Here is a 26,044-nt window from a genome sequence, read left to right as displayed (position 1 = left end):
CATAAGCCAGATGCACACGATGGCACGTGTCTGGAGTTTGTTTTCAGTGGCTGGAGGCCCTGGCACACCCATTCATTCTCTCACTCTCTTTATTTGCCTCTTTCTCTCACATAAATAAATAAAATCTTTTAAATAAAATTAGGGCTGGATAGATGGCTTAGTGGTTAAGGCACTTGTTTGTGAAGCCTAAGGACCCAGATTTGACTCCCCAGAACCCACGGAAATCAGATGCACATGGTAGTGTATGCATCTGGAGTTTGTTTGCAGTGGCTAGAAGCCCTGGTTCACCCATTCTCTCTCCCTGTCATAAATAAATAAAAAAAAAATTTAAAATGAAATTTTAAAAGATGTTACTGTAAAGTTTTTGTCATAGCAATATAAACATGACTAACACAGTCACTGAAGTGTCTCCTTTGTGTTTGGCCTACTACTGGGGATATAAAAATGACAGGATTCTGCCTTCTGTCTGGTAAGGGTAAGGGTCTAGGAGATAAGGAAGAGTGATCAGTCAATAGGGAGCATAGGAGCCTTGGATATCAGGGGAGTACCCAACCCAGAAGGGGGCAAAGGAAATAGGGAAAGCTTCTCTAATGAGGTAAAACCCAAGGAAAGGGAGACTGTGAAGTTGTGTCAAAAGGACATGGTGCTGAAGAGGAAAGGCTTGGTGTCAACAGAAATTATGACTAGTGTATGTGGCTAAAGGACAAGGTGGGAAGAGCAACAGGCAAGGCTCGAAGCTGTGCCAGGGATAAGGGGCTGAAGACTGAGCTAGAGAATAGAGACCTTGGGCTGGAGAGGTGGCTTAGCAGTTAAGGTGTTTGCCTGCAGGTCCTACGTAAACTAGACTCAGAGTTATGCAAGCATGCAATGTTGCACATGCACACAAGGGGGTGCACACATCTGGCGCTCAATTGCAGTGGTGGGAAGGTCCTGCTGTGCCAATTCTCTCTCTCTCTCTCTCTCTCTCTCTCTCTCTCATTTAAAAGAAAACAAAGCCGGGCGTGGTGGCGCACGCCTTTAATCCCAGCACTTGGGAGGCAGAGGTAGGAGGATTGCCGTGAGTTCGAGGCCACCCTGAGACTCCATAGTGAATTCCAGGTCAGCCTGGGCTAGAGTGAGACCCAACCTCGAAAAATCAAAAAAAAAAAATAAAAGAAAACAAAAAGGATGTAGACCTTACAGGTCGTAGTGGAGCATGCCTTTAATCTCAGTACTCAGGAGCAGAGGTAGGAGGATCGCCATAAGTTCAAGGCCAGTCTGGAGCTACAGAGTGAGTTCCAGGTCAGCCTGGGCCAGAGAGTGAGACCCTACCTCAAACAAACAAACAAACAAACAAAAAAGTCAATAAAAGAAAATGCAGACCTTGTCCTGAGGGCACTGGAGAGCCCTGGCACTTGGGTGGGAGGATTCAACAAGGGCCTAGGGTGTTATTATCTCATTTCCAGATAACAAAACAGATTGAACCCACACATGGTAGCACACACATGTTATCCCCAGTTCTATGAATGTTGAGGCAGGAGGATTCAAAGTTAGGAAGACCCTGTTTCAAAAAGACAAAAGACACCTGCTAACTCTATCCCAGGGGTATACTTCCAAGGAAGCACATATCCAAGGCACCTCCCCTTCACTGCCGTTATCATGCTGGTATTTCCCATGTATGTTACATCATCATAAGCTCAGCTTCCCATCCATGCTGTCATCATCACCTCTGTCCACCCTCATCCCTAAACTATCCAGCTTCCCCTCTTATGCCATCATCCTCCATATCACAGCCAGTCCATCATCTCACCACCATTATCATCATCATCAGTGTTTCATCCCAAATACAATCATGCAGGTTCATCATTCCATCTCCCCCATGGCCAGCACTCTAATGTCTACCTGCAGCCCATGAAAAAGATAATAATACCCTGAAGACTCACAGAAAAGGCCTTATTTTGGAAAAACAGACAGAAGTATTTTTAAATAACGACTCTGTAATTCCAATAAATTGCAAGAGGACAAAACAAACTGTAATAATAGAGTAACAGACTAAAGTAAGAAGAATGAGCTAGATGATAACATAAAACTTGACACTGTGCCGGGCGTGGTGGCGCACGCCTTTAATCCCAGCACTCGGGAGGCAGAGGTAGGAGGATCGCCGTGAGTTTAAGGCCACCCTGAGACTACAGAGTTAATTCCAGGTCAGCCTGGACCAGAGTGAGACCCTACCTCGAAAAAAAAACTTGACACTGCAAACAGTAAATGGAAGGTTGACATATTGCAAAAATTGAAATAAAGAGAAAAAAGAACATCATGACAATAGAAGAGTGGAGGATGGTTTGCATAAATCCATCCCACTAGTATTAAAAACTTCTAAAGAAGGCCTGAGGTTTTTATTGTTCAGTGTTTAAAGGCACGTGTTTGCAAAATTCTCCAAGACCCAATAAAGTCAGACACACACACACACAAAAAAAAGACAAAAGAGAGATGGTTCATCAGTTAAGTCTCTTGCCTGCGAAACCCAGTTTGATTCCCCATTACCCATGTAAAGCCATATGCACAAGGTGGCACATGTGTCTGGAGCTCATTTGTGGTGGTGTGTCTGTTTTCTCCACACCCCTTCTCTCTCTTATAAATAAATAAAATATTTAAAAGAAAGAAAGAAAGAAAAAGAGCCTGGTGTGGTGGCGCATGCCTTTAATCCCAGCACTTGGGGGGCAGAGGTAGAAGGATCACCATGAGTTCAATGCCCAGCATGAGACTACATAGTGAATTCCAGGTCAGCCTGGACTAAGTTGAAACCTTACCTCGAAAAAAAAAACCAAACCAAATAAAATAAAATAAATAAAAATTAGAGAGAGAAAGTAAGAGGGGATGCAACTCAGTGAAAGAGCACTTGCCTAGCATAAGGTAAGTCCTAGATTTTAGTCTCAATACAACAAGAAGGAAACAAGAGACCAATGCTCAGAGAGATCCACTTTCTCAGGCCTGTGATGAACAAGGTTAGGGCTAGAACCCAAACCTGCTAAGTCCCAAAGTGCTGGGATCAGCTTTTGATGAGACTAGAACAGAGATAGAGCCAGGTGGACCACACATTGGACAATAATAACTAGTCTTGGAGTGAAAGGCACCTGGAGATCCAGGAAAAGGTGAAGCCCCTGAGAGAGGAGGCAGTGGTGAGGCTGGGAGGGGGTTGGCCTACCCTCTTGGGTGAGGCCCACACACACCACCTGTGAATAATACAGATCAAGTGTCTGTGCCCCTCCACCCTCCTCCCTGTACACAGCAGTCGTGACCCAGCCATGCCTCAGTGCACACACTCAATGGGCCTACCCTAATCCTCTGACATCACTGCCTGCCCAGCACAGGCCCCAACCAACAGCCTGACAACCCCCATCCCTGGAGATACTATTTAGAAGAGCCCCCAATTCAAAACCATCTATGTCCTCAACCTCCTTTCTGCTTGAGCCCACGGTCCAGACTGGGACACCTACCTCCAGCCCCAAGTTGAACAAGGGCCTAGGATCTGCCCTGGCTTTACTGTGTGTCTTTAGGTAAGTAACCACCCCTTTCTGGGCCCTAAGCTCCTTAACTAAGCTTTTCTTATCCCCAACTAATCATACTGACCTTTTTTTTTTTAATGCTTCTCAGCCCCTTGTCAGTTTAGGAAACCTTGGGTTATTTTATTTTATTATTTTTTAGTATTATTTTTAGGGAGGATCTCACTCTAGCCATGGCTGGCCTAGAACTCAGTCTCCAGAATGCTGGGACCAAAAGTGTGTGCCACCAAAACTGGCTTTTTAAAATATTTAAATATTTATTTATTTGAGAGGGAATGAGAATGGGCATGCTAGGGCCTCCTACTGCTGCAAACTCCAGACACAAGTGTCACCTTGTACTTATGGGTTTATGTGGGTACTGGAGAATCGAACCTGAGCTGTCAGGCTTTGTGAGCAAGTACCTTTAACCACAAAGCCATCTCCTCAATCCTCATTTTATTTATTTATTTACTTATATTTTATTTATTTGAGAAAGAAAGAGAACGGGCACACCAGGGCCTCCAAGCCACTGCAAATGAATTCCAAATGCATGCACTACCTTGTTCATCTGGCTAATGGGGGTATTGGGGAATCAAACATGGGTCATTAGGTTTCACAAGCAAGCACCTTAACTGCTAAGCCATCTCTCCAGCCCCTTATTTAATGTTTTTCTATTTTTTAAATTTATTTTGAGAGAGGTGGGGGGGGGAGGCAGAGACAGAGAGAGAGAATGAGCATGCCACAGCCTTTGCTGCTTTGAACAAACTCCAGATGCATGCACCCCCTTGTGTACATGTGCGATATTGCATGCTTGCATCACTGCATCCGGCTACGTGGAACCTAGAGATTCCAACATGAGTTCTTAGGCTTCACAGGCAAACACGTTAACTGCTAAGCCATCTCTCCAGCCCCATTTTATTATTTTTTTTAAAAAATATTTTTTTTATTTATTTGACAGAGAGAGAGAGAGGGGGAAAGAGAATGGGCGCACCAGGGCCTCCAGCCACTGCAAACAAACTCCAGATGCGTGTGCCCCCTTGTGCATCTGGCTAATGTGGCTCCTGGGTAATCGAACCTGGGTCCTTTGGCTTTGCAGACACGTGCCATAACTGCTAGACCATCCCTCCAGCCCCCATTTTATTTTTGAAACTGTCTCACTATGTAGCTCAAATTGGTTTCAAAACTGTTATCCCTCTGCCTCAGCCTCCTGAGCACTGGGATTCCAGGTGTTTGTCACCATACCTGTCTGAAACCTTAGTTTTTATTAGCTCATATGATTGGTATTGGTCTCCGTCATTGGGAGAACCCCCCGCCCATTCACCTCAGCATCACATACAGTAGGTGATGTATTGTATCAGTTGAGTGAATGTGCGCCTCCTCTCCCTCCATGTAACCCTCAGCCAGGGGAGGCAGGGCAGAACTGTCTTCCTCCCTTGAAGGGCACAGAGACCTAGCTGACTGCTCTGACACTGTCACTTGTCTGACTTGACCATCATTCCATCATGGAGAAGCTGTGAAAGCTCTGAAGAGGGAACAGAAGCCACATCTTGGTCCCCCAGCCTGCTCCTCAGCCACAAGTTTTCCCAGGGAGGAGGTTTTCAGAAAGAGAGAAAATGTGTGTGTGTGTGTGTGTGTGTGTGTGTGTGTGTGTGTCCCTGCATATTGCACCTGGGCAGGGGGACAGGATCTCAAATTCTGTCAGAGGCTAAGACGTGGCTAGCGGTGTGTAACTATGTATGGTGCACCTCTGCTCTGTACAGGGGCCCTGGGCTGGGCTTCCACGCATTCAGGACACAATCATTTCTGGGACTCTGGGTATGTGACATGTGTACACCTGATATGCACATAGACATGCCTACTAATGTCAGCTCTATGAGGACAGAGATTTCTGTTCTGTGCTTTGTGCCAAGCACCTAGAACAGGGAACACACAGTAGGGTCCAGACATGCCTGGAGGAATGAAGACATGAGACTGTACACCAGCTTATTGTGTGCCAGTACATGTGTGTGGGAGAGTGTGCACCTGGGTGTAGGTGATGGGGTTCCCACATCACTCCTCCTATCCCTTTTCCAAACTCCTTAGAAGAGAAGGCCCAGTGCCTGGGTCCCCATGGGCGGAGCAGGGGGCGGCCTTCTCATGGGTAACTGGATCCCAGGACGTGCCGAGCAGCAGGGAGCAGGGCGGTCCCTTTGTCCCCCATAATCCTCTCCCTGCCCTTGCCCCTACCTTCCTTACCACCACGGTTTAGGGTTTAGCTTGGTGGCTGTAAGGGTCTAGGGTATCATCTTAGTGCTCCCTTTCCTGCCTCAGGGGCTTCCACTTAGCCTAGAATACGTGCCCTCATCTGGGTCCCTCCCAAACCTCTCCCGGTCCTGTCTCTTGGCAGGGTCTGCTTCATTCTTTGCCAGGACCCTGTCCACTGCCTGCCCTCCTTCCCCGGGGCAGAGATACTTCCCTCCCTCATGGGCGGCTCTAGGGCTCAGCCTCAGGTATAAAACCAGAGGGAGAAGAGGATAGGTATCCTGGAAACCCAGAGATCTCAGAGGAAAGAGCCAAGGAGGGAGCATGTGCTGTCTGCTAGGTGAGTGAGGGGACAGGTCACCAGGGCCCAGAGACCAGGAAAGCAGAAGGCACTGCCAGCCACATCTGGCTCTTCAGTGCACCAGCTGAAAACCTCCACAACCTTTTACATAGAGGCTTTATTCATTTTTCATTCAATGAGTATTTATTGGGGGCCTCTTATGTGCTAGTTCAGACTCTCCTTGGTATCTACAGGGGACTGATTTTAAGACAGACTCCCATGCCCGGATAATGCTCTAGTCCCTTATATAAAATGCAGTGATGTTTGTATATAAGCTACACAATGCTCCAACCTATTCTGAATCATCTCTAGATTACTTATAATAACTGATACAATGTCAGTGCTACATGAGTAGCTGTTATATTGCATTATTTAGACAAGGAAAAATAGTCTACATACCCAGTACAAATGTCATTTTTTTCTTTTTAAAATATTTTATTTTTAGAAGCCAGGCATGGTGGTACACACCTTTAATCCTAGCACTTGGGAGGCAGAGGTAGGTGATCACCGTGAGTTCAAGGCTACCCTGAGACTACATAGTGAAGTCCAGGTCAGCCTCAGCTAGAGTGAGACCCTACCTCCAAAAAAATTTTTTTTATTTATTCAAGAGGGAAAGAGAGAGAGAGAATGTATACAGGCACTCCAGAGCTTCCAGCCGGTTCAAATGAACTCCAGATGCATGTGCCACTTTATGCATCTGGCTTGCGTGGGTCCTGGGGAATCAAACCTGGGTCCTTTGGCTTTGCAGGCAAGTGCATTAACTACTAAGCCATCTCTCCAGCCTTATTTTTTTTTCTTTTACTTTGTTTTTCAAGGTCTCAGGGAGGCCTTGAACTCACACAATCTTCCTCCCTCTGCATCACAAGTGCTGGAATTAAAGGCATGAGCCATCAGGCCCAGCTCTTTTTCTTCCTTTTTTTTTTTTTTTTTTTTTCAAGGTAGGGTCTCACTCTAGCCCAGGATGACTGGGAATTCACTATGCAGTTTCAGGGTGGCATCAAACTCATGGTAATCCTCTTACCTTTGCTTCCCAAGTGCTGGGATTGAAGGCATGCACCACCACATCTGGCTTTTATTTTGTTGTTTTCAAAATAGGTCTTTTTCTGTTTTGAGAGAGAGAGAATGGACATTCCAGGGCCGCCTGCCACTGCAAATGTACTCCAGATTCATGTGCCACTTTGTGCATCTGGCTTTATGTGGGTACTGGGGAATGGTCATCAGGCTTTTGCAAGCAAGCACCTTTAACTGCTGAGCCATCTCATCAGTCCTTTTATTTATTTATTTATTTTAAACATTTTTTTAAATTTTTTTAAATTTATTTGAGAGCGACAGATACAGAGAGAAAGACAGGTAGAGGGAGAGAGAGAATGGGCGCGCCAGGGCTTCCAGCCTCTGCAAACGAACTCCAGACGCATGCGCCCCCTTGTGCATCTGGCTAACGTGGGACCTGGGGAACCGAGCCTCGAACCGGGGTCCTTAGGCTTCACAGGCAAGCGCTTAACCGCTACGCCATCTCTCCAGCCCTTATTTATTTATTTATTTATTTATTTATTTATTTATTTATTTATTTTTGAGGTAGGGTTTCACTCTATCCCAGACTGACTTGGAATTCACTATGTAGTCTCAGGGTGGCTCACACTCATGGCAATCCTCCTACTTGTGCCTCACCAGTGCTGGGATTAAAGGCGTGCGCCACCATGCCTGGCCCAAATGTCATTACGTCATTTTTCATCTGTAGTTGGTTGAATCCACAGGTGCTATATAGCCTGCAGCTGTCAGGGCTGACAGCACCGTCCAGAGCTCTTGGGGTATGTAGCAGGAAAAGGCAAAATTCTAACGTCTGGTTCTTTTCTAGATTTAAAAAACAAAAAACAACAACAACAACGAAACTACTTACTGTCTGATGATGACTTTTTTTGTAGGTTTTTCAAGGTAGGGTCTCACTCTAGCCCAAGCTGACCTGAACTCACTATGTAGTCTCAGGGTGGCTTTGAACTCAGGATGATCCTCCTACCTCTGCCTCCCAAATGCTGAGATAAAGGGATGTGCCACCACACCTGGCCTGATGGTGACTTTTTAGATACATGATACAAGCGATAAAGAAGTAAATCAGCTGGGTGTGGTGCCTGCAAAGCCTAAGGACCTAGGTTCAATTCCCAGTACCCACCTAAGCCAGATATACAAAGTGGCTCTTGCATCTGAAGTTTGTTTGCAATGGCTATCGGTCCTGGTGTGCCCGTTCTCTATCTTGAATAAGTAAATAAATAAAATAGTTTTTAGAAAAGAAGTAAATCATGCCAGTGTGGTAGCACATGCCTTGTAATCCCAATACTAGAGAGCCTGAAGCAGGAAGGTATCTTATTTTATTTTATTTTATTTTATTTTATTTATTTTTTTTTTCCACGTAAACTGTCATTTATTAGCATCAGTACTGGGACATAAGAGCTTCAGTAAATACACCGAGCAGCCAGCTCTCATTTCTTCCACTCGTTCTTGTCGTAGTCCCACTTGGCGGAGAAGCCCTGGATGGGGTTTGACTTCATGTCGAGCATCCGCTTGGTCTGCATGGCCACCCCCTCTTCATCAAAGGTGTGTGGGATGGGGCCATACACGTAGAGCTTCTCCCAGATCAAAATGAGGCCAGTGAAGCCAATGAAGAACATGGCCACACCCACAACCGTCTTCCACTCGTTGGTGGTCCTGTTCATCTCTGCAAAGCTCTCGTTAAACCGAATGCGGTACAACTCGACTTTCTCATCTCTACTCAGGCTGCCCCAGTCGGCCTTCTCCTTCTCCTTCAGGGCCTTCTGGCTGGCAGACAGATGCTTCACATGGGCCACATCAGGCAAAGGGTAGTCACGCCGATCCACATAGGCGGGGAGCGCATAGTCTTCACTCTTCACAACACTTCCATGTGCTCGAACACACACTGAGGTGGAAATGGCTCGCTTGCCGATTAGGCTAAGAGCTCTGGTGGCCAACATTCTGCAGCCGCTGCCCGTGGCGACCGCCGCGAACGCCCTCTGCGCCCCGGCTGCCCGCTATTTTTATTTTTTTGAGGCAGGGTTTAACTCTAGTCCAGGCACTAATCCCAGCACACAGGAGGCTGATGTAGCGGGCAAATGGAAAGTGGAAGGCCAGCCTGAGCAACTTAGTGAGACTCTATCTCAAAGTAAAAAGTAAAAGGAAGGCTAGTGACTGAGGATGTAGCTCAGTTGCTTTGCCTAGAAAACACAAAGCTGGGGTGGGGGCCGAAAGATTGTAAGAGCCACAGAGTGGGAAGGAGTGTCCTGTGGCATTGTCTCCTGCCCCCATGGAGACTGACTGATGCATTCATGACCCCATGGGGAGGAGGGCAGTGGATTGGGGGCAGGGGAGAGAGGATATAAGAGTATAACCTGATGGGACCAACATCCAGTAGAGTCATACAATAAAATTCACAAGCAATTTAAAAAAACATAGGGAGCCAGGTGTGTTAGCACACTTCTTTAATCCCAGCACTTGGTAGGCAGAGGTAGGAGGATCACCATGAGTTCGAGGCCACCTTAAAACTACATAAACTACATAGTGAATTCCAGGTCAGGCTGGACTACAGTGAAACCCTACCTTGAAAAACCACATATGTGTGTGTGTGTATATATATATATATATTAGGGCTGGAGAGTTTGCTCAGTGGTTAAAGGTACTTGCTTGCAAAGCCTGAAGCCTGGGTTCAATTCCCTAGCTACATAGTGAGTTTGAGGCCAGCCTGGACTACATGAAATCCTATCTCAAAGAAGAAAGGGCTGTAGAGATGTCTCAGCTGTTAAGGTGCTTGCCAGCAAAGCCAAAGGACCCAGGTTTGATTCCCCAGTACCCATGTAAAGCCAGATACACAAAATGACACATGCATCTGGAGCTTTCTTGCAGCAGCAAAAGGCTCCATTGCACCCATTCTCTCTCTCTCTCTCTGTCTGTCTCTAAATGTAAATAAACAAAAATATTTAAAAAACTAAAAACAGAGGGTTGGAGAGATGGCTTAGTGGTTAAGCGCTTGCCTCTGAAGCCTAAGGACCCCAGTTCGAGGCTTGATTTCCCAGGATCCACGTTAGCCAGATGCACAAGGGGGCGCACGCGTCTGGAGCTCGTTTGCAGTGGCTGGAGGGCCTGGGGCATCCATTCTCTCTCTCTCTGCCTCTTTCTCTCTCTGTCACACTCAAATAAATAAGAATAAACAAAAACAAATTTAAAAATAACAAAAATAAAAATAAAAAAGAAGGAGCCGGGCATGGTGGTGCATGCCTTTAATCCCAGCTATTGAGAGGCAGAGGTAGGAGGATCACCATGAGTTTGAGGCCACCCTGAGACTACATAGTGAATTCCAGGTCAGCCTGGGCTACAGTGAGACCCTACCTCGAAAAAACAAAATAAATAAATAAATAAAATAAAAAAAGAAACAAAGAAAGGCAGTGCCCAGGCACAGAACCTTTTTGAACACACTATGGCTTTGGACTTTACTCTGAATGACTGGAGAGTTATGCAAATGTCAGGGAAGGGAAGGAGTGTGCTTGGACATGGAGGCCTGCACAGGGAGAACACAGGTGGAGATAGACCAGGGAGAAGAGAGGTGATGGGGCTCAGGCTGAGGTGGCAGTAGTCAGTGGAAGGAAGGGGCAAGCAGTTCCAGTTTAGATACATCTTTCATTGTTTGAAAGTTTTTATTAAAAGTAGCAAATTGGGGTTGGAGGGATGACTTGGTGGTTAAGGCCCTTGCCTACAAAGGACCCAGGTGCAATTACCCAGGACCCACATAAGTCAGATGCACAAGGTGGTGCATGCATCTGGGATTCGTTAGCAGCAGCTGAAGGCTCTGGTGCACCCATTCTCTTTCTATCTGCCTCTGCTTCCCTCCCTCTCTCAAATAAATAAAATAAAATAAAATATTTTAAAAGTAACAAATATGAGCTGGGTATGGTGGCACACCTTTAATCCCAGCACTCAGAAGGCAGAGGTAGGAGGATCACTGTAAATTTGAGGCCACCCTGAGACTACACAGTGAATTCCAAGTCAGCCTGGGCTAGAGTGAGACTTTATCTCAAAAAACCAATAATAATAATAATAACAGTAAAATTGAAAAAACAAAAGTAACAAATATACTAAAAATATACAAATCAAATTTATAGCCAGATGAAGTTTCACAATGGGAATATTCTTGTATTTCATTTAGGGTAAGAAACACATAGCTGGGCTGGAGAGATGGCTTAGCGGTTAAGCGCTTGCCTGTGAAGCCTAAGGACCCCGGTTCGAGGCTCGGTTCCCCAGGTCCCATGTTAGCCAGATGTATAAGGGGGCACACGTGTCTGGAGTTCATTTGCAGAGGCTGGAAGCCCTGGTGCGCCCATTCTCTCTCTCTCCCTCTATCTGTCTTTCTCCCTATGTCTGTCGCTCTCAAATAAATAAATAAATAATGAACAACAACAAAAAAAAAAAAGAAAAGAAAAAGAAAAGAAACACATAGCTAAGCACAGTGGCACAGTCCTATAATGCCAGCACTAGGGAGGCAGAGGTAGGATGATTGCTGTGAGTTTAAGGCCAGCCTGAGACTACATACGTAGAGAAGTCCTGGTCAGTCTGGGCTAGGGCAAAACCCTACCCTCACCCCCCCACCCAAAAAAAAAGACAAACAGAATACCTGAGTGTGGAATTCAAAGGAACTTGAAGTGGAGTTCTGAGCTGGAAACAATTTGTCTGCCAGGTGAGTTTTGCCCTGACTTAATAGACAAGCTATGGCCTGTCACAGGGGCTGTATTCTTTGAAAGAGTTGTTGGAAAGAATGAATAAGTGAGCAAGCAGGCAGTGTCAGGGATTTGGTGCTGACCTTTGATGTCCTCTGCCAGGGTCCCTCTACCTACTGAGCCTGTTGTTGCCACTCCTCAGTCCTGCGGCCCCCATCTCCCCAGCAGAGCCCATCAGCCAAGCCTACAGCCTGGCCCTCTACATGCAGAAGAATACATCGACACTGCTGCAGACCTATGTAAGTGATGCTGAGCTCAAGCCAGAGTCCAGGGGGAGATCAATGACCGGGTCAGTGGAGTGGAGCAGGGCAAGTCCAGGAGATTCCTCTGTGGGCCTGAGACACAGAGACTCTTCACCAGAGACACATTCACTTGAGCGTCATCACTGGTGGCTAGGTGACCTTGGGCCAGTCCATTCTCCCAGATACTGGCAGTGTTAGGATCTGAAACCAGGCCTGTGGAACTCCATTGTGTAATTGTATAGGCTCCTCCTTCTTTTTTTTTTTCCACCCACTATACAGAGGTAAAGCTTCAAGCCTTCTTGATGGGCCTGAACCCACAAATGTTTTTTGTTTGGCCCATGTGGTGCTGGTTTGTTTGTTTGTGCGTGCGTGCATGCGTGTGTGTGTGTGTGTGTGTGTGTGTGTGTTTGAGTCAATGTCTTACTCTAGCCCTGGCTGACCTGGAACTTTATGTACCCCAGGCTTGGCCTCAAACTCAAGGTGATCCTCCTACCTCTGCTGGTATTAAAGGTGTAAGCCATGCCCAGCCTGTTCCCATTTTGAATATGAATGTCAGTCTCAAGCAGGGATCTCATTGTGTGAAATGCTAGCTACCCTCTATCTTAGCCCCACCTCTTCCCAAATCACACATATGCTATCCTGGGAGCCTGAAGTTTGCAGCTCTTTCACTGTACTGCATCTTATATCAATAGGAAGTTCCATAATCTAGGGTCTAGCACTATTCCCTACATAGCCTTGGGTACCCTACGCCTCAGTTTCTCCACCTGTAAAGTGGAAATATGGGACTAGGTGACATATCAGTGTGCATTAAGATTCTAAGCGTCAGGTGTGGGTGTGCCTTTGATGCCAGCACTCAGGAGGCAGAGGTAGGAGGAGCATCACCATGAGTTCCAGGCCAGCCTGGGCTAGAGTGAGACCCTACCTCAAAAAACCAACAACAAAAAAGATTATACAGGGCTGGAGAGATGGCTTAGCGATTAAGGCACTTACCTGAAAAGTCAAAGGACCCAGGTTCGATTCCCCAGGACCCACATAAGCCAGATGCACATGGTGGCCCACACATCTGGAGTTCATTTGCAGTGGCTGGATGCCCTGGCATGCCCACTCTCTTTCTTTCTCTCTACATGCCTCTTTATTTCTCTCTCTCTAATAAATAAATAAAAATTAAATTTAAAAATTCTACATATTGGGATTGGAATGGAGTGATGGCTAAGCAGTTAAATGTGCTTGCTTGCAAGTTCCAATACCTATAGAAAGAGATCATGTATATGGAGTTTGCTTACAGTACCAAGAGGCCCTGACACATTCTCACTCTCTTTCTCTCTCTCTTCACACAAATAAATAAAAATTGAAGACAGACCTGGAGAGGTGGCTTAGCAGTTAAGGCACTTGCCTGAGAAGCCTAAGATCCTGTATTAGCCAAATGCACAAAGGCGAGAGCAGCTCAAGGTTGCACATACCCACTAGGTGGAGCAAACCTCTGGAATTCCATCACAGGGACTGAGGACCTGCCATAGCAATTCTCTATCTCCTCTCTCTCTCTCTAAAAAGAAGAAGAAGAAGAAGAAGGTTCTGGGGTTGGGGAGATGGCTCAGTGGTTAAAGGTGTTTGCTTGCAAAGTCTGGCAGCCCAGGTTCAGTTTTCCAATGCCCACATACAACCAGGCAGGCAAGAGAGCCTGCTGCATACGAGCACACACACAAGTGCAAGTAAGTAAATAAACTGCTGGTAATCACAACAGTTAGGAGGTGGCACAAGGAGGATCGAGAGTTCAAGGTTATCCTTGGCTGCATAGCAAGTTCAAGACCAGCTTAGGATACATGAGACTCTGCCTCAAAGAAATAGGAAAAAGGGGTTGGAGATATGGCTCAGCAGTTTGGGTGCTTGCCTGCAAAGTCTAATGACCCAAGTTCAATTTGCCAGTATCCACATAAAGCCAGATGCATAAAGTGGCATATGCATCTGGAGTTCATTTGCAGCAGCTGGATGTCCTGGTGTTCTCTTTCTTCTTTCTCTATGCTTGCAAGTAAATAAATAAAAAGTGCTTGCTGGGCAGGAGAGATGGCTTAGTGGTTAAGGCATTTGCTTGCAAAGCCAAAGGGCCCAGGTTTGATTCCCCAGGACCCACGTAGGCTACATGCACAAAGTGCCACAATGTGTCTGGAGTTCATTTGCAGTGGCTGGAAGCCCCTGGCATGCCTATTCTCTCTCTCTGAAATAAATAAATAAAAATTTAAAGATATTGAAAAAGTGCTTGCCATACAATCATAAGGACCTGAGTTTAGATCCCTAGCACTCATGTAAAATGAAGGGTAATACACACATGTATATGTACCTACACATTTGTGTGTCACACATATAAGAATATACATACATTCACCACATACACATACACACGCAAAAAAGATTCTATATTCAATGTGTCAATTTTTGTGTAATAGTGGACATCTGTCAGCCCAGCACTCAGGAGGAGAAGGGAGCATTGTGAGCTTTTTATTGGAAGAAGACCTTGTCTCAAAAAAAAAAAAAAAAAAAAACCCACAAAAATTAAAAAGGCTGGAGAGATGGCTTAGCAGTTAAGGCATTTGCCTGCAAAGCCAAAGGACCCAGGTTCGATTCCCCAGGATGCACATTAGCCAGATGCACAAGGGGGCACATGCATCTGGAATTCATCTGCAGTAGCTGGAGGCCCTGGTGCACCCATTCTCTCTCTTCCTCTTTTTCTATCAAATAAATAAATAAAAATATTTTTACCCAACACCTCAGCACTGAAGCAGACCAAAAATGAACCCAACATGGCTCAGGGAAATTTTGTGGAAGAGGGGGCAGAAAGAATGTCAGAGTCACATGTTGGGTCATGATATGCAGAGACATTTATCGTACCAATAACTGTGGGCTAACTCCACAATGCACGACCCATTTACATCAACAAGGAAGGGCCATTGGGAGGGGGTAGGTCATGGATGAGCCTAAACAATGGTACCAAACTGCCTGTGTTTGCTGAAAAGAAATCTAATAAATTAAATTTAAAAAATATTTTTTAAAAAAGGACTGAAGAGATGGCTTAGAAGTTAAGGCACTTGCCTGTAAAGCTTAAGAACCCAGGTTCTACTTCCCAGATCCCACATAAACCAGATGCACAAGGTGACACATGCACAATGTCATGCATGAGCACAAGGTAACACAGCTGGAGTTCAACTGCGTGGCTGGAGGCCCTGGTGTGCTAATTCTCTTCCTCTTTCATAAAAAAAATAAATAAAGCTGGGAGTGGTGCCTCATGCCTTTAATCCCAGTACTGGGGAAGCAGAAGTAGGAGGGTCACCGTGAGTTTGAGGCCACCCTGAAACTACATAGTGAATACCAGGTCCGTTTGGACTAGAGTGAGACCCTACCTTGAAGAACCAAAGAAGAAAGAAAGAAAGAAAGAAAGAAAGAAAGAAAGAAAGAAAGAAAGAAAGAAAGAAAGAAGGAGGCAAAGAAAGAAACAAAGAAACAAAGGGCTGGGCTGTAAGTACATTGTATTTTATTTGTCTTTTTTTTTTTTTCCCCCGAGGTAGGGTCTCACTCTAGCCCATGCTGACATGGAATTCACTCTGTGTTCTCAGGGTGACCAAGAACTTGCAGCAATCCTTCTACCGCTGCCTCCCAAGTGCTGGGTTTAAAGGCATAAGCCACCACAGCAGGGTCTTATTTATCTTTTTTGAGGCAGGATCTCACTCTAGTTGAGGCTGGCTTGGAACTCATTCTGTAGACCAGGCTGGCCTCAAACCCATGGTGATCCTCCTATCTCAACCTCCCAAGTGCTGGAATTAAAGGCATGTGCCACTATGCCTAGACTGTAACTACATTTTTGTTGTTGTTGAGGCAGGTTCTTGCTCTAGCCCAGGCTAACTTGGAATTCACTCTATAATCACAGGCAAGTCTCGAACTCACAGAGATCCTCCTATCTCTTCCTCCTGAGTGCTGGGATTAAAGGCATGCACCACCATGCCTGGCTGTAACTACATTTTAATAATATACTAGAATTTATAAATTATCACAGTATGGCTGTGGAGATTGCTTAGTGGTTAAAGGCACTTACTTGCAAAACCTATCAGGTTCAATTCCCCAGTAACCATGTAAAGCAAAAATGATGCAAAAAGTGGCTCACACATCTGGAGTTTTACAAAAATATTTTATGGAAAACCAGGCATGGTGGCTCATGCCTTTCATCTCAGCATTTGGGAGGCAGAGGTAGGAGGACTGCCATGAGTTTGAGGCCAGCCTGAGACTACATAGTGAATTCCAGTATAGCCTAGGCTAGAATGAGTTCCTACCACAAAAAAAGGGGGGGGGAGGGTGGCTGGAGAGATGGTTTAGTGGTTAAGGTGTTTGCCAGCAAAGTTGAGGGGGACCTAGGTTAAATGCCCCAGGACCCACATAAGCTAGATGCACAAGGTGACACATGCCTCTGGAGTTCTTTTGTAGTGGCTGGTGGCCCTGGTGTACCCATTCTCTCTCAAAAAAAGAAAAAAATGCCTGGCATGGTGGTACATGCCTTTAATCCCAGCCCTTGGGAGGCAGAGGTAGGAGGATACCTGAGTTCAAGGCCACCCTGAGACTACATAGTGAATTCCAGGTCAGCCTGGGCTAGATTGAGACCCTACCTCAAAAAAAAAAAAAAAAAAGTGAAACTAGGTGTGGTGGTGTACACCTTTAATCTCAGCCCCCACTGTGGGAGGCAGAGGTAGGAGGATCATAGTGAGTTCAAGGCCACCTTGAGACTACATAATGAATTCCAGGTCAGCCTGGAGTTTGTTTTCAGTGGCTAAAGGCCCTGGCATGCCCATTTTTTTTCTCTCTTTCTCTCTCAAATAGATAAACAAAACATTTTAGGTTTTTCGAGGTAGGGTTTCACTCTGGTCCAGGCTGACCTGGAATTCACTATGGAGTCTCAGGGTGGCCTCGAACTCGCGGCGATCCTCCTACCTCTGCCTCCCGAGTGCTGGGATTAAAGGTGTGCGCCACCACACCCGGCAAAACATTTTAAAATAAGAAATCATAGTAAAATTTATAAAATATTAGAAAATATTACAGTATTTACTGATACTTACATATGATTACTCAATGGTGGCTTTCACCTCCTCACTGCATGTCACATGTATTATGCTTTACATGTATTATTTCACATCGTCACAGTGACTCCACCATGTGGAATTCTGGACTTTTGGGAATTAATGTTGCACAGCTCGGGCAGAGGGGAAGTGGAGTCTATAATGCCCTACTCTCTTAGCACAGCCCTCCAGCTCCTGAGGGGTGGTGAATGGTGGCTCCCTGTGGAAGGCTGCCAGTCTCAGAGTCCCAAACCTTGTGTCTCAGACACTCCTTTGTCCCCTAACTTCTGTTTGTGTTTGTCACTCATGCAGCTCCAGTACCAGGGCAGCCCCTTCAGTGACCCTGGCTTTTCAGCCCCCGAGCTTCAGCTCAGCAGCCTGCCTCCAGCCGCTGTCTCCTTCAGGATCTGGCATGCCCTGGACGACGTGGAGCGACTAAGCCGTGGTCAGGAAGCCTTCCTGGCTTTATCCCAGCATCTCCAGCTTGTAGGCGATGACCAGAGTGACCTGAATCCTGGCAGTCCCATCCTGCTGGCCCAGCTAGCAACTGCAAGACTTAGGGCTCAAGGCCTACTGGGCAACATGGCTGCCATCATGACTGCCTTAGGGCTGCCTATCCCCCCAGAAGAGGATACTCTGGGCCTTGTACCTTTTGGGGCCTCAGCTTTTGAGAGGAAATGTCGAGGCTACATAGTGACCCGTGAATATGGTCACTGGACAGACCGGGCTGTAAGGGACTTGGCCCTGCTCAAGGCCAAATACCCAGCATAGAGGGCTAGGACTTCCCCTTAGGAGCTGCACCAGCTCCTTCTTCAGAGTCTCTTTTCTGCCTTGCTTCTAGGCTAGAGAAGGTGCTGCAGCCAGGACCTATGGGCCATGTATTTGGGAATATTTCCTGGAAGCCAAACTTCCACTTGCCTGGACCTTCCTGCCAAAACCAGATATGGGAGGGGGGTGGTTCCCTGGATCACCAAGCCAACGGTACTGGGTTTCCTATTTCCTGGTTGGAAAGAGGAGGCCCTCTGAAGAGGCTTCACTTTCTAGAGGACAGACAGGTGGTCTGTTCTGTGCTTGCCCTGAGACCCTACTCTTCCTGTAATTTTTGGGAAGACCAGCGGCTGCCTTCCTGTTTCTGTCTACCTCACTTCCTGTGTCACGATCTGGCCTTTCTGAACACAGAGGCCTCCTTCTTGCTAGAGTTAATTAATTCCTCCCCTTGTCTACCTCTGAGACTTCTGTTAGACTTTCTGCCTGAAGGGGCTTTAGTTCCTGATGAGTGGAAGTTCTTCCAGCTGCTGCCACTAGACCTCAGGTTGTATTTGTTTCCTGCTCAGGACACACCCACTTCCTGTTCAGGACTGACAGGTGGCATCCCTGGCCTGGGTCTTTAATGAATTTATTTATACTGTACCTTTTAGGTATGTGGAGGGACCACCTTGTGCATTAAGGATCGTATCGTCAAATTTTTCATTTGTAACAACTATTTACAAATAATTGTTTTCTTTTTAAACATTTTATTTACAAAAAATTAATATATTTTCAAATAAAATTCTAAGGTGTTGCTTGTTTTCTCTCCTTTATAGATCAGGCTGCAGCTGGAAGCTGTGAAGCAGCAAGGGGGAGGGGCAGGGCCCAAAGGAGCTAGTGGGGAAAGGAGCACAGCAGGTGGGACGACCCTGGAGCTAGATGGCATTGCCACCAGGGACCAGCAGGCACTCTTTCTAGGCAGGAAAGGACAGACAGGGAAGGAGAGAAGCCGCTATAAAGTGTCACCTCCGTGAAGTGAGGCTGAGATGTACAGACGCCCACATGAGCTGAGGAAAAACGAAAGATGGGGAGAGACCAGAGGTGCCCCAGAGACGTAAAGGGGTTCGAGAGAGGACGCAAGGAACTGTGGGCACAGGAAGCTAGCTCCCTGAGCGGACTCGGAGATCGGAGGGCGCGCGTAGAATGGACGCTGACAGAAACGCGGCAGTCAAAGCAGTGGAGCCCGAGAGGAGGGGGCGCGCAGCCCGGCCAGCGCCGCTCTCAGGCGGGGCCGCCGGGCACCAGCTGGCCCAGGTCGCCCTCGGTGCGGCTCACCCACTCGCCGTACAGGCTGCACACGTGGAGCCCCAGCACCTTGGCTGAGAAGACTCCGGCCGCGGAGTTGGCGGCGGCGGCGGCGGCGGGAGGCGGCGGCCGGGGCCCTGGGGCCGCGGCGCCCAGCGCGGCCAGCACGGTGTCCAGAGCGGCGCCCAGGGCCCGGGCCTGGAGCGCCGCGTCCTCCAGGCACCGCAGCAGGCGCGGGGCGCGCGGGTTCAGCTCCGCCTGGCGGCGGCGCACGACGTCCAGCAGCGCGGGCAGCGCCTCCAGCGCCGCGGCGTCCAGCCGCAGCCGCTCGGGCAGCGACAGCCCCGTGTGGCCCGCAGCCGGGGCGCTCAGGCCGGCCACTGGCAGCCGCGGCGGTGAGAAGCCCGGAAGTCCAAAGGGGTCTCCCTGGTGTTGCACCTGCAGAGATATGGCCACCGGTCAGTGGGGCTCCTGGGATCAGGGTGGGGGCTCGTCTACTCTCCTACTTCTGCTTCCTGAGTGATGAGATTAAAGGCGTGCACCATCATACCCGGCCAAGGAAGACCCTTTAACCATTGAGCCATCTCCCCAGCCCCTGACATTACTTTTTATTTTTCTTTCCTTTTTTTGGTTTTATGAGGTAGGGTCTTATGCTAGGCCAGGCTGACCTGGAAATCACTGTGTAGTCTCAGGATCCCTCTAACTCACACAAATCCATTTACCTCAGTCTCCCAAATGCTGGGATTAAAGGCGTACACCATCATGCCCTACCTCTTTTCTTCTTTCTTTTTTTTAAAGCAGGGTCTTACTGTAGCCCAGGCTGACTTGGAACTCACTCTACAGCCCAGACTGGCCTCAAACTCATGGTGATCCTCCTACCTCAGTCTCAATAGTGCTGGGATTAAAGTCATGTGCCACTATGCCAGACAATGTTTCTATTTTAGTATTAGCACTACTGGCCAAGGTCTCAAGGTTGCAGGCCTTAGTCTTTCTGAATCAGAGCTAGAGCCTTCCTCTATTACAGTACAGTAATTTAAGTAAATCTTAATTTGGCCAGAACAGATCCTTGACTCAACCAAAGATGCTCTCCTTTGTCAATGTCCCCTCATGGGATAGATTTATTTTTTTGTTTCTTTTTATTTATTTATTTGAGAGTGACAGAGAGGAGGAGGAGGAGAGAGAGTGAGAGAGAATGGGCACGCCAGGGCTTCCACCCACTGCAAACGAACTCCAGACGCGTGCGCCCCCTTGTGTATATGGCTAACGTGGGTCCTGGGGAGTCGAGCCTCGAACCGGGGTCCTTAGGCTTCACAGGCAAGTGCTTAACCGCTAAGCCATCTCTCCAGCCCCCCCCCCCCCTTTTTTTTTGAGGTAGGGTCTCACTGTGGCTCAGGCTGACCTGGAATTCACTATGTGGTCTCAGGGTGACGTTGAACTCATAGTGACCCTCCTACCCCTACCTCCCAAGTGCTGGGATTAAAGGTGTGCGCCACCATGCCTGGCCTGGGATTTTTTTTTTTAAGTTATTTATTTGCAAGCAGAGAGAGAGAGAGAAAGAAGAGAGACAGATAGAGAATGGGCATGCCAAGGCCTCCAACCACTGCAAACAAACTCCAGATGCCTGTGCCCCTTGTGCATCTAGCTTACATGGGTCCTGGGGAATCAAAACTGGGTCATTTGGCTTCATAGGCAAATGCCTAACCACTAAGCCATCTCTCCATCCCCCCTGCCCCCCTTTTTAAATTTGATGTATGTCAGGGGGGAGGGAGGGAATTACCATGGGATATTTTTTATAATCATGGAAAATGTTAATAAAAATTTAAAAATTAAAAATAATTTGATGTAGATTTCTTATCCTAGATTGAAGCCCTTTCTTGGTCTCTCTGAACATCCAAAATGGAAGCATTTACAGTTCATGTGGTTCACCTCCTTCACCTTATAGCCCATGGAAGTGAGATTACAAGATCACACCAAAGCCAAATCTAGGTTTCCTGACTCCCAGGCCAGAATTCCCTTTGATTTCTCACATAGTCTCTCATTTCCAACACTAAAGCTAGAGCCTCCAAGCTGAGGCAGACAAGGGTATCATTTGGCCATTGACAGAGTCTTTCGATTTACTGCGTGATCAGAAAAGCAAGTTAACCATTGGGAATGAGGTTGAGGAAATGAGTGGTGGAGGACCTCTGTGATCTACACTCCCCCACTCCATAGCACCCCTTACCACTCACATATTCCTCAAGCAGCTGCTCAGCGTATTTGCTGAGGAGGTGGGCAAGGCTGTGTGTCTGGCGGATCTTGGCTTCCAAGTGAGGAAGGAGTGAGATTGGGGTGTCAGCCTGGGCGTCGTCTTCTGCTGGGAAAGAGGGAGTGGGATGAGGACAGTCCAAATCTCACTTGTTAACCACCTCTCCAGACAGGCTCTTTTTTCCCAAACCCAGAAGTCCACACTCTGGATTCTCTAGCATTCAAACCAGGCAGAAGCTGTCCAGATCCAACACAGGGAAAATGAGGTGGTAGACCTATGTTAAGCAGTTTCTCTACTGAAAACATCTATCTTAAAATCACTGTTGAAATCTTATAAAAACTAAAATGAAACACTGCCTTCTTAGTGAAGGATCTAGATTTCCCCTTTCTAAATCAGTTCTTCCTTTAACTTGAGACCATTTGTTCATACTTCAGGGTAGCTCTTTTACAACTGTCTGTATCTATCTGCCTTACTCTGAGTGAGACCTTGTAAGGACAATGCTCACATCTTTGGATCTTCATGACTATCGGTGCAATTTAACATCATCAAAACAAAGAACTTCACACTGGAATGTGCCCCCCCCCCTTTTCCTGGTTTTTCCAAGGTAGGGTCTCACTCCAGCCGGGCCTGACCTGGAATTCACTATGTAGTCTCACGCTGGCCTCGAACTCATGGCGATCCTCCCACCACTGCCTCCCGAGTGCTAGGATTAAAGGCTTGCAACACCACCACGCCCTCTAATGCCAGTTTACAGATAGGGAGACAGAAGTCCCATTCCCTCCTTAATGCTCCTAATACCCCTTACATGAGACGTTAGGCTGGGTAGTACGAACGGATCAGCGCCCCGCCTCCCTGGCCCAAGCCCGAGGGCAGTTCCACAGGAAAAGGACTACATTTCCCGAGAGGTAGAGTGCTGGCATCCGGTGCATGCAGGGAATGTAGTCCCGAGCCTGACCCGGCTACTCCCGCCTTCCTCTCCCGCCCGAGTTTCCCACCTTGCATCTCAGCAGCCTGACTTTCAGCGGATCCCCAGATTTCAGGATTTCTTTCCCTAACTCTACGCCCCCTCGGGCTACCCAGCCCTGGTTCTGCACAATACTCTGGGGGACCCTGGCGTCCTGTCCCTAGCCGGACCTCAGTCCTTCCCCGGGGTGTACTCACCGGTGAACTCGGTGATCGAGCCCCCGAGCCCTTGCCCTGTAGCCTCTACTGCGGGCCTCCTCTAAACCGTGCCTGCCCTGTCTCCCCACTCACCCGCTCGTTACCTGACACCCGAGCCTGTCTTCCCCGCCCGGGCCGCTTCCCTCCGGGATTGGGGATGGTGGTGCAGAGTCCCAGACCCCAGCTTCCGACCCCTCTGACTCCTATTCCCCTCAGGACCCAAGGTCTGATCCCTCAGTCCCTTACCCAGATTTCCCTCCCTCTGGCTCATGCTGGCCCTGGCTGATCCCAGTTCCCTCCACACACACCCCCCCGGCGAGGGGGGAGAAGGGGAAAAGGGGCCGGGGCGGGGCCCGAGCTCGGCCAATCATAGCCCAGACCCCAAACATTTCCCCCCCACCACTACTTTTAGACCAGATTCCTAGGCCCTGAGCTCAGTAACCCTCCGGTGCGGCTTAGACTGGTAAGGTGCCAGGGTGGGGAGGCAGGTGTCGGTACAGTGAACGGGACCGTGGGCCGAGATGGCAGCTCTGTGACTCGCTGGGAGGACAAGGAGTCTTAGGCTGTGACCTGAGCCAGAACTTGATAAAGGGGCTGCTTTGGGGGTAAGCTAGGGAGCAGGAGAGGGAAACTGCCAATTTGACATGACAGGAATGTGTAGGCCTTCCTCTTGGTCTGGAATGGGGTCTGGCTTGGGGCAGCACCTAAAGAATACACACCTCCTAGCCTATCTGCCTATCTTAGGGTGCCTTCCAGTCTCCTTGTCTGTCATATCTACCAGGCGGGAGAGAGACACTTCACCTTACCAGGCCTAGTAACAGATCCAACAAACAGACATCCATCTACTGAAGGGTTAAGGTATCCACGCCTACATTCTCACACAGGTGAGAACATGCTTCAGACAGGTCACACCCGAACAGCAACTCATTAACACTGGCTAGATACTGAAAAGATTACACATAACATCTCCACAACTAGTTGGCAAGCACCTTATTGCAGTTACCTTCAAGTTGCTGGACATACATCAGGCCAGAAGCAGCTTATGGGAAGAAATGGGTTATTTCAGGCTTGCAGAATCCATAGAATGTTCCATCATGGCAGAAGAAGCTGGCTCACTTCCACAGATGCCTCCATAGCAGTGGAAAAACAAAAACAAACAAACAAACAAACAAACAAAACTAACAAGCACCAACAGCCAGAGCTCAAACTGCTCTCTATATCTTTGGGGCTGGACTCAATGATACACCCCCCTCCAGCAGGTTTTACCCGCTGGAAACTGAAGTTGCAAGCTTAATCAAAAATACCCCAAGTAGCCGGGCGTGGTGGCGCAGGCCTTTAATTCCAGCATTTGGGAGGCAGAGGTAGGAGGATTGCTGTGAGTTCGAGGCCACCTTGAGAGTACATAGTGAATTCCAGGTCAGCCTGGGCTAGAGTGAGACCCTACCTTGAAAAAAAAAAAAAAAGAAAGAAAGAAAGAAAAATACCTCAGGTTAAAAAAAAAAAAAAAACCAAAAACCTCAGGTAAGGGGAGGGGATATGATGGAGAGTGGAGTTTCAAAGGGGAAAGTGTGGGGAGGAAGGGAATTACCATGGGATATTGTTTACAATTGTGGAAGTTGTCAATAGAAAATAAAAAATAAACACCTCGGATACACTGGGCGTGGTGGCACATACCTTTAATCCCAGCACTTGGAAGGCAGAGGTAGGATTGTCATGAGTTCAAGAGCACCCTGAGATTACAGAGTAAATTCCAGGTCAGCCTGGGCTAGAGTGAGACCCTACCTCCAAAAACAAAAACAAAAAAATACCTCAGGTAGCTAGGTGTGTTGGCTTACACCTTTAATCCCAGCAGTGGGCTAGAGCAAGACCCTACCTCAAAACTAACAACAACAACAACAAAAAAAACACCTCAGGTGGTCTGAAGAGATGCCTTAATGGTTAAGGTGTTTGCTTGAGAAGCCTAAGTATCTAAGGCTCAATTCTCACATTCAGTACCCACGTAAGCCAGATGCTGAAGGTGGCACATGTGTCTGGAGCTCGTTTGCAGTGGCTACAGACCTGCATGCACCCATTTCCTCTCTCTCAAATAAATAAATTTTTAAAAATATTTTCAAAAATACCTCAGGCTATGGGGGACATATACTCACATTCAAATCACTGACACATACTCTGTGTAGGGCTCTGGAACAGAGCGGATCCATATTTGGTTTTAGGTCTCCTGAGTTCGCAGTCTGGTGGAGGAGACCATAACCAACAGCAGGATATGGAGTCTGTGAGTGAGTGAAGGGACTGAGGCTTGTGTGAGAATGTTGCCATGAGCAAGCCTTCAGAACAAAAAAGTTCAGTGGTCCATGTGCTAGGCACTGTTCTAAGTGTACATACATTAACTTACTCCCACATTATAGATAAGGCAATAGAGAAAACTGACTTGTCCAAGGTCATGCACCAGGAGCTGGTAGGGCTAGCTTTAAAAAATAAATCTGGGGCGGGGGGGGGAGGGAGGATATTACCATGGGATACTTTTTATAATCATGGAAAATGTTAATAAAAATTGGGAATAAATAAATAAAAGAAAGAAAAACTTTAAAAAAATCTGGGGCTGGAGAGATGGCCTAGCAGTTAAGTGCTTGCCTGTGAAGCCTAAGGACCCCAGCTTGAGGCTCGATTCCCCAGGACCCACATAAGCCAGATGCACAAGGGGGCTCATGCGTCCTGAGTTCATTTGGAGTGGCTAGAGGCCCTGGCGCTCCCATTGTCTTTCTCTCTCTCTCTATCTACCTATTATTCTGTCTGTTGCTCTCAAATAAATAAATAAATAATAAATGAAAAATTAAAAATAAATAAAAAATAAATCTGGAAGCTGGGCGTGGTGGCGCACGCCTTTAATCCCAGCATTCTGGGAGACAGAGGTAGGAGGATCACCATGAGTTTGAGGCCACCCTGAGACTACATAGTTAATTCCAGGTCATCCTGGGCCAGAGTGAGACCTTACCTCAAAAAAACAAAATAAATAAATGAATAAGAAATAAATCTGTGTCAGATGATGCAGCACATGCCTTTAATTCCCAACACTCAGAGGCAGAGGTAGAATCAATTAGTTCAAGGCCACCCTGAGACTACATAGTGAATTCCAGTTTAGCCTGGACTAGAGCTATACACTTCCTTGAAAAAAAAAAAAAATCTAGGCTAGAGAGATGGCTTAGCTTTTAAGGTGCTTGCCTGTGAAGCTTACTATCTCTGTGATAGTGTTTATAGCATTACCAATATTTGAGATTTTCAAAGAACCTTGGGAGTCTGTTACTCTAAAGAACATGCAGTCAGATTTAACCAGCTCAAAAACAGCAACATGGAACCAGGTGTGGTGCCACACGCCTT

At 47.3% G+C, this 26,044-nt stretch overlaps 3 protein-coding genes across 6 annotated transcripts; 1 reads left to right on the top strand and 2 right to left on the bottom strand.

Moving 5' to 3' along the window:
- Positions 1-8,492: 8,492 nt before the first annotated feature.
- Positions 8,493-9,138, bottom strand: LOC101613690. The gene has a single exon (XM_004671059.3). It carries the CDS (start codon positions 9,084-9,086, stop codon positions 8,577-8,579), a length of 510 nt encoding a protein of 169 aa, XP_004671116.2. The 5' UTR covers positions 9,087-9,138; the 3' UTR covers positions 8,493-8,576.
- Positions 9,139-11,867: 2,729 nt separating this feature from the next.
- LOC101599443 (cardiotrophin-2-like) lies at positions 11,868-17,982 on the top strand. Its single transcript, XM_004671010.2, has 3 exons — positions 11,868-11,886; positions 11,979-12,115; positions 17,524-17,982. Exons 1-3 carry the CDS (start codon positions 11,868-11,870, stop codon positions 17,980-17,982), a joined length of 615 nt encoding a protein of 204 aa, XP_004671067.2.
- Positions 17,983-18,705: 723 nt separating this feature from the next.
- Ctf1 (cardiotrophin 1) lies at positions 18,706-22,993 on the bottom strand. Of its 4 annotated transcripts, none has more exons than XM_045131447.1 (3): positions 22,916-22,993; positions 21,492-21,613; positions 18,706-19,701 (listed from the first exon to the last, which is right to left on the bottom strand). In XM_045131447.1, the coding sequence occupies exons 1-3, from the start codon at positions 22,938-22,940 to the stop codon at positions 19,240-19,242; spliced, it is 609 nt and encodes a 202-aa protein (XP_044987382.1). In that variant the 5' UTR covers positions 22,941-22,993; the 3' UTR covers positions 18,706-19,239. The 4 variants fall into 4 exon arrangements, 3 of the variants coding, with proteins under 3 accessions (XP_044987382.1, XP_044987381.1, XP_044987383.1); XM_045131446.1 differs by having other exon boundaries at positions 21,492-21,616; positions 22,916-22,960; XM_045131448.1 differs by having other exon boundaries at positions 21,492-21,610; positions 22,916-22,958.
- Between the last annotated feature and the right edge of the window lie 3,051 nt (positions 22,994-26,044).

Source organism: Jaculus jaculus, chromosome 12 (genome assembly GCF_020740685.1).
Source record: "Jaculus jaculus isolate mJacJac1 chromosome 12, mJacJac1.mat.Y.cur, whole genome shotgun sequence".
In the NCBI taxonomy this organism is placed as follows: domain Eukaryota; kingdom Metazoa; phylum Chordata; class Mammalia; order Rodentia; family Dipodidae; genus Jaculus; species Jaculus jaculus.
The sequence above is the reverse complement of the archived record's forward strand: the minus strand, read 5'-3'. Positions and strand labels throughout refer to the sequence as shown.

Coding starts and splice junctions, on each gene's coding strand:
- LOC101599443 (XM_004671010.2), top strand. Junction 12,116..17,523: donor CGACACTGCTGCAGACCTAT/GTAAGTGATGCT, acceptor TCACTCATGCAG/CTCCAGTACCAGGGCAGCCC.
- LOC101613690 (XM_004671059.3), bottom strand. CDS start 9,086: ATGTTGGCCACCAGAGCTCTTAGCCTAATCGGCAAGCGAGCCATTTCC.
- Ctf1 (XM_045131446.1), bottom strand. CDS start 22,940: ATGAGCCAGAGGGAGGGAAATCTGG. Junction 21,617..22,915: donor CCAGAGGGAGGGAAATCTGG/GTAAGGGACTGA, acceptor CCTCTTTCCCAG/CAGAAGACGACGCCCAGGCT. Junction 19,702..21,491: donor AGCAGCTGCTTGAGGAATAT/GTGAGTGGTAAG, acceptor ATATCTCTGCAG/GTGCAACACCAGGGAGACCC.